Source organism: Elaeis guineensis, chromosome 10 (genome assembly GCF_000442705.2).
Source record: "Elaeis guineensis isolate ETL-2024a chromosome 10, EG11, whole genome shotgun sequence".
Lineage (NCBI taxonomy): Eukaryota > Viridiplantae > Streptophyta > Magnoliopsida > Arecales > Arecaceae > Elaeis > Elaeis guineensis.
This window is the reverse complement of record NC_026002.2, coordinates 80098818-80109456: the sequence shown is the minus strand read 5'-3', so window position 1 is coordinate 80109456 and position 10639 is coordinate 80098818. Positions and strand designations below refer to the sequence as shown.

Genomic DNA, 10639 nt, shown 5'->3' with positions numbered 1-10639 from the left:
GAAAACACAACACCACAAGCAAAAGCATTGCCTGTCGAAGGACTTACAACACTAGATACTCCTACCAAGACTACGAAGAGTCATTATATCAAACATCTGACTGAATTGGAAACGATTCGCATATACCGGCCCTAAACCCCAACTTTAATCAGAAACCTGAAACCCGAGAACAGTTAGAGGCCTAAATGATCCAAGCGGCCCAGCCCCGTCATGTGTGATGCTAAAACGCAAAACATTTTCTCCCTTCTTTTGTGGTGCCATTTGGGTTACCGTTCAGCTCGCATGCAAAGACCAACGGGCGCGAGTCAGACATTGAAAACGAACCTCACGTGCGCCTTCCTTGTCATCATCATAATTTTTTTATGTGCGCCCCCCTGTAGCAACTCTTTATGCCTCACAACCAAATCGAGCTGCACAGTCTGACCTTCCGAACATTAAAAATTAGAGTTGCATTCCAGAACTTTGAGTTTGTTGGGACGCTTTAGGCTATACGTCTCAAAAGTGAAGTCTGGCCGGGAATAGACATACCTTCCAAATGGGAGTCTTGTACCGGCCTAGTGACTCCCTTCGACCGTAGGTATGTATCTAGTTCCAGGCCTGGATTTGGATCTCGCCTCCTTGCTCTTTAATTTTGCCCATCATAACATCAGCTTCGTCAACAACCCTTGTTTTTGTAAAACAAAAGCTGCGCTGCCGGACCCTGTGTTATTACGTCTGTCAGTAGTTTGTGTTTTTGAGGTGATGGTGACATGTTATATTTCTGTACTTCTTCGTGTCTGAATGCTAGAATGATTGATGATGCAAAAATGATGACTAGTAACAACTTCGAAAAATGTTGCACCTAATCATATCACCAGCCGCATAACAGGATACTAGGAAATATTGCAGGGTGGTTATTGGTTAGACCAAATCCGTCGAGCTCGCGGACCAGTCTAACCACAAAATAACACGCAAATGACGAATGCAAAGGATTGAAAAGAATATGATACATGTGCGTCTATGCATATTGTTTTATTGTTGAATTGGCCCATCCATTGAGTGATAGACCTCATCTAACTAAAGATTACAGAATATCGCATGGATATCTGTAGGTAAATATCCTCTCGCCTTGTATTTCCTTTCAATCAAAATATTCTTGATACAAGCACTACGTTGAGTGCCTATTCACAAAAACTTTTGCCGCTTCATTCCTAAGCTCATTCACCAATTCAAAAACATAGGATATTATCATATTCAGGTAACTGACTTTCTGAGAAAACAAATTCAGGTTCTCTGGAAAGAGTTCACCCGACTTTCCTCTATTTAATTAATGCAATATAACCTGGTCTTGACTAGCTAGATAGGGAGAGAAGGAGGCCACACTATAATACTTGCAATAGAGGTGAGAATGATATGGATATTATCCGTTTGGATTTGTTTTCATATCCGAATTAATCCGGATATGAATAGAAATTTGAGAATCCGACTAATATCTGTGTTCGTATCCGTATCCGTCAAAGAAAAATAGATATGGATAGACAACTATCCGATCCATATCCGAATATCCGAATCAACATGTAATCTTATATAATTTTATATAGTATTTATTAATTTTTTTAAAAAAAATATACAACCATATAAATATGTTATTAATTTAATTTATCATTTATTTAGTAATATCCTTAATTTTATAGTCATAAAATTTAGTTATCTTGATTATATCTGTAATTATATCCACACTTCTAATATCCGAATTATATCCGTATCCATTTCAAATAAATATGGATATAAATTTTTGCATCCGAATAATATCCATATCCATATTTGTATCCATCAGACAAAACAAATATAAATATAGATACACAAGTATCCGATCTGTATCCGATTCGATTTCAGTCCTATCTTGGAGCTATTGAAAGGCATGAATTTTAGAAACTTTCGGAATCACTTGCCAGGTCGCTCGTATCATTAGGCAGTTTAGATGCTGCTCATTATGCTAATTTACAATTTTGATTCTTCCAGGTCGAACGGTTTTAGTTATAAATTAGTTACATAAGAAGTATACACAATGGCATACATATGAAATGAATAAGCTTGCAGTTTGGAGATCTCCAATGTGTAGAGGAATGAAAAACATTGCTTGCTGGTAGGCCAAATATCTAATTCGAATAATGGACTGTATATTAATCTTTCGTGCACTTAGTAAGTAGAAAACAGAAATGGAATGAGAATTTTCTAACCAAACAGATAAAAATCAAATGCTAGAGAAAAGAAAAGGAATGACAGATGCAACAATCAATAGAATCAAAACAAAAGCAACTTATGAAACGTTCGGCCTTAATTTTCCGATCTTCTTTCCTTGATTCCCAGCTGTCCGCGGCCTTCTTCGGCTTCTTCTAACAAGTGGGAAAATCCGGAGGCGGTGGGGGGAGGGTGGATTCCGGGGTGGGTCCATTCTCCACCTCAAAAGCCGTCGCCAACCCCAACGACAAGTGGGCATCCAGGTGGCAGTGCATGATCCATACACCTGTACCATCAAATCATATGGGCAAAAAAAAAAGTCAAAACTATGCAGTTAGTTACACTGTCCCTTTCACCTGGTCAACGAGTTTAGCTTGCTCTCGTGCCCGTGCGAGAATGAGGTGTACCTGGATTATTGGCGATGAATCGGATGACGGCCCAACCGCCCGTGGGAACGCTGATGGTGTTCCTCATCTGTGGGTCCACCAGGTTGTAGCTCTTCTCCGCGGCGGCTTGGTCGTAGTTTCCGAACCCTTGCGCCACCACGAAGAAGTCGAAGCCATGGAGGTGCATCGGGTGGCTCTCGATCCCCAGTATCGCCGTGTCCTGCAGCACCATCTCCACCGTGGCGTTGTACTTGATCTTCTTCACCTTGGTAGCCTGGGACGTGAACATCAAGGGTTGCAGCGCCGGGACTGCGTTCACAGAGGCGTTCGTGAAATCGAAGAACACCGGTGGCTTGTGGGGAAAGTCGGCCGTGTAAACCCCCTTCACACCCTTAAAGTGTGCCTCCAACAGCGACATGGTGGTGGGGAACTGGAAGGACACGTTGTTCATGCTGGCGGCGAGTGCTCCCTGAGTCTGGTTGCACAGCGATTGAGTGGGCTGGCAAGCAACGAGGCCCAGCCCAACCGTGATGAACATGCGCTCGTCGACGTGGAGAGGGACGGTGCGGTCTTCAGTCCTACAGAGAGCGGTTAGCTTGGAGAAGAAGCGGAAGGCCACAGCATTGTCGAAGAAGGAGGGCATGGTCGGCATCACGGGATGCAAAGATGGCAAGGCGGATTTGTATTGGACGATGCCGGTGGTGGTTGTGTTGTCGAAGGCTGGCCGTGGGGGAGGTGGGTTGGGGGTGCTGATATAGGGGAGGGCGGCCATGTAGTAGCGTGCCGGGGCTGCATCGGCGACCATGAGGGCATCCACGGTCTGGCCCGGGGCGATGACGATCACATCAGTCTTGTAGGGTTTGGTATAGCTAGCATCCGCGGCTACCACGGTGAAGTGGTGCCCGGCAATCTTAAAGAAGAGCTGATTATCGAGTGCAGCGTTGATGATTCGGAGCAAGTAGGTCTTGCCTTCCTCCACTTCAAGCTTGTAGGTGTCTGCAGGCCAATACGAGGCTATTTAATTTGGTCACTAAAATTAACGTACACAAAACATGGGCCATTAATGGTATATTAAGTACTTACGTTTTTTGGAACATGGGTAAAGGTCACCGGGTTTTCCATTGATGGTATATGCATCGGAAACGTTGGGGGTGCCGCCGGTAAGAAAGGCTTGATTCGCCACGTCGACCAAGTTCGGATTCCACCACTCACCTGTACGTTGATGTTTTGGTCATCCAACGATTGTGAAATTGGTGAAGAGAAACTTGGAAGCAAGAAAAATCAGATAGCTTTCATAAAAAAAAAAGGGGGTAAAATCAGATAGCCGAGTTTTTTTTTTTTTTTTTTACCCCTCTAAATATGGATATAGAAAAAAAGAGAGGGGGTAAAAGGATATACCGAGTAGAATGGGAACCTCCTTGTCGGGTTGATGGAAAGGGTAGCCTTGGGTGCCTTGTCTGGGTCTGATGAGGAGAGCACCGTAGACTGTTGCTCGGAGGAGCGAGGCATGGGCATGCCACCAGAGGGTGCCCTCTTGGCCGGTGACGGTGAATTTGTAGATGTAGCTCTTCCCGGGTCGTATCGGGCATTGGGTTATCATATTTGGCCCGTCGGCCCAAGCACTTAGTATCTGAAATATGCCATGCCTGCAGCGTACGTCATAACAATGAGAACTTGAGATTAGCTACCTTGTTGAGATATTGCTTTTTTTCAATTTTTTTTCAGATGACTATAATATTATCTTACCAGTGGATTGTAATGTTGTAAGGCGAGTCGTTGATGACATTAACGACTAAGGTATCACCCTCGTGGACGTCTATGGTTGGCCCCGGATATCGGTCATTCACGGCAGTGATCACTTTGCTGCGGCACAGCCGTCTTACCGTCAGGTTTCCCACCTACTCATGACAACACCGTCAAACATATATGTGGATAAGTCCCATCAATCATCGGCAAAATTTGTTAGAAAGAATACACCATCTAGGCCAGAACTAACATTACTAAATGTCATTCCAAACCGACTAGAATAAACCTTTGAAGTGGTATGATTTTGGAATTTATCTGAAAAATTTAGGATAAAAGTTGAGATACTGCATCTCGGATCCCAAAGATTCGGACTAAACTGTATGATCATCTGGTAGGAGCCTGCAAGCTAATATATCTTAATGACCTGGTTATGTTGTTGGAAACTTGTGAATTCTGGTCATGTCATGTGGGGAAATAACTATTTGTGACTGTCTGTAAATTGTTGCCAATTATCCTGATTGCTAACACGTGTAGTCTCCCATAACATAGGAATTAAAGATATATAATTGGCAATGAGGGATGATGTAGTTCAAGAAACATGGTCAGAATGGAGCAGTAGCACGGTGATACTATCCTGATATCCTCGACTTCACCTCTCATCAAACTGTGCTTTGATTATATCTAGTTTTTATCTTATGAAGTATGCTACGTGACAAAGGATACTAGTTGTATCTTTTGTGCGAAAGATGGTTTTCATCTTTCTTTACATGAATCTATCGTTGAATCATGCAATAGCCGCTTTAAGATCTATATAGGTAGATGAATGATAAAGCTCAAAATATTTTCAACAGGTTGCAAAAAAAAAAAAATAAATAAATAAATAAATAAATAAATAAAATAAAGAAGAAGAAGAAGAAGAAGGAAAAGAAAAGAAAAAAAGAAGAAGATCAATCATTCTTTTCTTGCGCGAAGGATACAACTCGAACACCATTGCGAGCTTAAATGAGAAGAATGATGAAAAATTTAACGTTTGGAAAGAAACATTACTTTTGTCAAGTGGTCCCCACATATCAGAGCGTAATGTTTCTTTTCAAATACAAGAAGAATTTATCGACGATTCACAAAGTTTCCTACAGCACCGAGAATTTAAACTAACACAGAAGAGAGGAGAGTGCTTGGAATAGAGAGAAGATAAAGGTTAGATTACATGGAATGTGTGCTCGACAACTGCAGCATCCACCATCGAACTAATGAAGGCTAGAGCGATCGCCAATATGAGCATTGACCGTGCCATTTCTATGAAACGATAGGAAAGAGGGACAAATAGACAGAGGATTGCCTTGTGAGATGGATAGGAGTCTCCACTTGATCTTGGCCAAAAGTCCAAGAAAGGAGTCTCTTCTATCCCCCCCACCCCCCCCGCGCAAAAAAAAAAGAGAGAGATGGATAGGAGTCTGCAAAAGGGAAGCGAAAACTCCTCTCCTTTTTTGAGTTGTTACCAATGGACAAGCTATTGGAGTAATGTGTTTCTTGGGTGACCGAAGTTCTTATATATAGTGTTTATGAATGTGTCTAGGATGTTGGAAGGCTCACCAAATATATAGATTATTGCAAAACCAGGTCTTTGCCCTCCATTTGCGTAAAGCCCAAGCCATAGGCCTAAGAATTCAAACCATTGTCTCATTTCCTTCATTATTCCTCAAAAAAATAAAAAACAAAGAAATTCAAGCCATTAGTTTGGTGTTCGTTATTTTGCATTGCTTGTCAAACAGCTGAAAGTTTGGTTAAGTTTTAGATAACAACGCAATGTTCCGCGACCAAGGACGAGTTCTTGCCGTCTGGCTGCTGGCTTCCTTTCGTGGGTTTGTTTTCTATGCATTATTAATCAACATCCAGTGTCATTTCAGTCCTTTCCACTTTCTAGTTAGTCGACTTCTCTCCTGGCAACAACTCAGCTCTCTGATGTTGATAAAAATAAGCTATAAAGTAATGCTCCAGGGCTTTACTCGGCACCGAAACATTTCCCTGAACAATTGGCATGCTACGTGGCACAAGGGGATTGGTACCATACACAAGTTGGAGCAAGGATTAGGTGACACAAAGCGCCAATCTCATCCTGCCGTGCAGCATCCTGCCTTGCAGGGAGAAAGTTTGGGACGAATGTTGGGCCTCGTAGCATATCTCCAAGGGAGTTTTAGACGTCCACTTCCAGTTGCACCTTCCTAATTGGCTTGATGAGTTCCCAAACAAGCATCTCCAGGATGTCCACATCCATTCGGATATAAAAGTCATCGCCTTCCCAAATAAATCTATATTAAAATGTACTGGACCACTCCTAAGGCTCGATCGTTATCCAGTGTCAGTTTTCCCATTTGTTTTTACGTTGCGTTTCTAGTTTTCTTTGGAGGTTGGAACGTCTTCGTCGTTGGGTTCGGTGAGTGTGTACTAATCATCACGCGACCTAGGATTATTCCTCTCTGTCTGGTTGGGTAATTTTATGACGTCTAAGATCATTCTTGCATCTAAGAATTCCTACTTGCTGCTCTCTAAGAATTGTAAAAGCTGCTGCTAGGCAGTAGGTGAAGACCGTTGTCGCAGGTGTGTCTTCCTGCCCACTTTGGGTGAATTCGAGCTCATCGTCCGAAGTAGGAGAGATACCCTGCAGCAAACTATATATCTGTTATTGGTTAGTCTGAGAGGAAGAATTAAATCAGTTTGGAAACATACAAAATAGCAATTAGATATTCGAACACGATGTAGAAGATGAAATTCTAAACCAGGGAATATGGAAGAAATAAAGAATATAATAATGATAATAAGGTGGATTTAAATAGGCATGAGCTAAGAAACAGATCAACAACTTAATATTTAGCAATTCTGAAAGGGATGGATATAAATTTCCCAGTGAAACTGTCTAACACGGTTGGTATATGAGGCTTTTAGGTTTTGTGTCACTTCATTCGACATGTCTCTCTAACGATCATATATAGAGTAGATAAACCTAGTCAGCTAGCTATCGATCGATGCCATTCGTTTCTCGGGTGAAAAAGGGAGATGGTTGAGACTTGGTAAACTACTCAACCAGCAGATCTTGACACTCTTACTTGCATCAACGTAGAGGGAAAGGCCATAAGATCATGTGTAGACTCCATATCATCTCTCTTATCCAAGACTGGGACGTGCATGAATCCGTTACTCATCGATCACTTTCGACGAAGAGACATGTAACACATGCAAGTTGCACCACGTGACCACCAATTTGGACCAAAAATCCTCATTTTACACGCTTGCCCAGACCATCACATAAATTTCAACCCTAGCTCATCTTCTAATTATTTTACAAGCTCAAGAAAGACAAACCAAGGAAAGAAATTGTTGTGGTTGAGGTTGGAGTAAGTACTCAACCCAACCTGCATGGCATGTGCATAGGTCGCCATGGATACCGTCCGATGGAAGCAATAGATCGACATTGAACTTATATATCTTATCTTATCCTTTGGCTTGATCTGGATCATTATACCTCAAAAAGAACTTGACCTGGAGTATGTCATTAGCTGGTACGCTACTGCTTTGAAAACTTCTCATGCATCAAAAACCCAAGAATGCAATGTCTTGCGTTGACGAAGCCGATTGCACTAGTCTGTGTGCGTGTGTGTGTGTGTGTGTGTGTGTGTGTGTCCACTTGGCTCAATAATTATAAATTGTGATAATTAAGCTTCTTGAAAATAATGATAACTGAAGAACAAGTTGACCGTAAATATAACATGAACAAGTTTTGTCAGAATCACACACACACACACATGAGAAAGAAAGAGGATGGGGTTTAAGGAGTGTTGATGGAGACAGGAAATACTTGAAATATGCCGACTTCCACAGTCACTTGAAGTAGTTAATATTAGAAGATCATGCTTGCATAAGGAGATACCATTGTCTATTGAATTTTTCCATATCAAATTTGGCTACCTACTTTAGTGTCCGATATCCAGTAAATCATCTAGGAGATGTGACATATTTCTCCAAAATACCTTTTTCTAGGTTAATGCGTTCTCTTTTCATAGTGGGAGTTTGGAAAACAGAATTGTTCAGGGGTAGCTTTCCTTCCTCCAGAATTCATCCTAATCATTGACTTTTTTCTTTTTTTCTTCTTCTTCTTCTTTTTTTTTTTTTTTTTTTTTTTTGCAAAATGATGGGCAAGCTCATAATCTTCATTTAACTGAGAACGACTATAATCTTCGAATTCCTAACAGTGAACTGGTGCTGCTTATTCTCCCTCATTTTTAATATAAATAAAAATAACTTTAAAGGTAAAATAAGTAACAATATTAATATATATATATATATATTGATGAAATAGGAGGTGGAACCATCCAGAATTTAATTGAAATTCATAATATTTACAAAAGGAGGAAATGAATCAAGCTGAGGAGGCTCAATTCAGTGCAAAACCAGGATAGTTTTAGAGGCTAATTACAGATTATCAGGTTAAAGTAATTTAGAGATTCAGAACTGTGGGTTACAGGCATTCAGATTTTGAAGGTGAGGAATAGGACTATCAACTTCTAAAGATCAACTGCTGAAGATCAGAGTGCATTGCTGACTAGTGCGGAGTTATGGCTTGAGGTAAGATTATGGTTGGGCTATAAATAATTTGATTGTAGCTCTTAACTATGTCAAGCTGAATGTGAGTTGTGACTATCAATGTGAAGATATCCTTGGCTCTATTCTACTCCGCTCTGATAGCAGACATTTCAGAAAGTTGAGCAAGGATTCAGTTAGCTCCTGTTTCCACCATTTAGATGCCTTGATCCATTCTGTTAATAGAGTGGAACAAGATTCCATTATGTTTCCATGAGAAATAGCCTTGAACCTAAAAATTCTTCTATTTTGCTCTTTCCACACATACCATATTACTGTCGAGATTACACATTGTATTTCCTGCGTAGTAGCTGTTTTGAGATTAGTCGTCCATTCAACCAGTAGGTCTTGAACATTATGTGGTGGAGAAGGGAGAGAGAGTCGACATATAATCTCATCCCATACCCGAGAGGAGTACCGACATACCAGAAGTAGATGGTCGACACTTTCGTCCATTGATGAGCACAGCAGGCATTGCTAAGGCGTTGAAAATTTTCGCTTACGTAAGTTATCAGCAGTGAGGATTTTGTTGTGGAAGGTAAGCCATACAAAGTTTTTGATCTTGGTCGGGATAGGCAGAGACCAAATACTCATAGAAAACCGTGAGACGATCCCGCTATGGGTGAAGAAGTTGTAGGTGCTGCTAACGAAGAATTTACCATTAGCTGTCCACCTCCAACGTAAGACATCAAGTTCTGAAGACAGGCGAACAGGTGTTAGAAGAATCTGCAATTGACTAAACTCTGTTCTTGCAACTGAATTAAAGGGGTCATAGAAGTGTTTGTAATCTACCTGTATCTAGAAGAAACTCATGCACGGTGATCCTTGACTTGAGAGTAATGTTGAAGAGATTTGGGAACTGATTTTGCATACTTTTTCCTTCAAATCAGCGGTCAGACCAGAAAAGAGTTCGTTCTCCATTTCCGATTCTACTCTCAGTACAAAAGTGAAAAAGTGGCCAGAACTTCAGTGTACTTTTCCAAGATTGGGAAGCCTTCAAAGATCCCGAAGTTGAAGCTATAAGGACATTCCTGTCTCTGTAGTACATGTTTTGTATCAACATTCTCCAACTCTTCGTAGATTCGTTCGTGTATCTCCACCACCTTTTCAGTAGAAGGCATTTGTTGAAGATCCTAAGGTTTATTATACCTAGACCTCCGAGTTTCTTTGGTTTGCAAATGCTCTCCCAACTTACCAGACAATGGCCACCATTGCACTGCTTTTCTCCTCCATTGGAAATTCCTTCTCTTTCTATCAATCTGTTTGATCACCGTCGTAGGAAGGAGGAAGCTTGACATCCAATATGACAGTAAGGCTGTTAATACAGAATTCACCAAGGCCAAGCATCCACCAAGAGATAACAGTTTACCTTTCCAGGAGGCCAGCTTCTTATCTATCTTCTGCAACAAGAAGTTTCAGTCAGTTATTCTCATGGAACCCACTGAAAGAGGAAAACCAAGATATGTGGTGGATAAATTTGAGAGCTTGCAACCCAGCATCGCTGCAAATCTTATAGCATGATTTTATGAAAGATTAATTGTAAAAGGCGCACTCTTATCAAAATTGATCTTTAGTCTGAAAAAGATTTCAAAGGAGTAAAGCATAAATTTGAGATGTTAGACATGCTGGTAGTTCGCATCGAAAAATAGAAG

General features: G+C 41.1%; 1 protein-coding gene across 1 annotated transcript; it reads right to left on the bottom strand.

Moving 5' to 3' along the window:
• Positions 1 to 2137: 2137 nt before the first annotated feature.
• LOC105052147 (laccase-7) lies at positions 2138 to 7270 on the bottom strand. The gene is made up of 6 exons (XM_010932856.4): positions 5560 to 7270; positions 4353 to 4504; positions 4005 to 4252; positions 3690 to 3818; positions 2628 to 3602; positions 2138 to 2506 (listed from the first exon to the last, which is right to left on the bottom strand). Exons 1-6 carry the CDS (start codon positions 5644 to 5646, stop codon positions 2376 to 2378), a joined length of 1722 nt encoding a protein of 573 aa, XP_010931158.1. The 5' UTR covers positions 5647 to 7270; the 3' UTR covers positions 2138 to 2375.
• Between the last annotated feature and the right edge of the window lie 3369 nt (positions 7271 to 10639).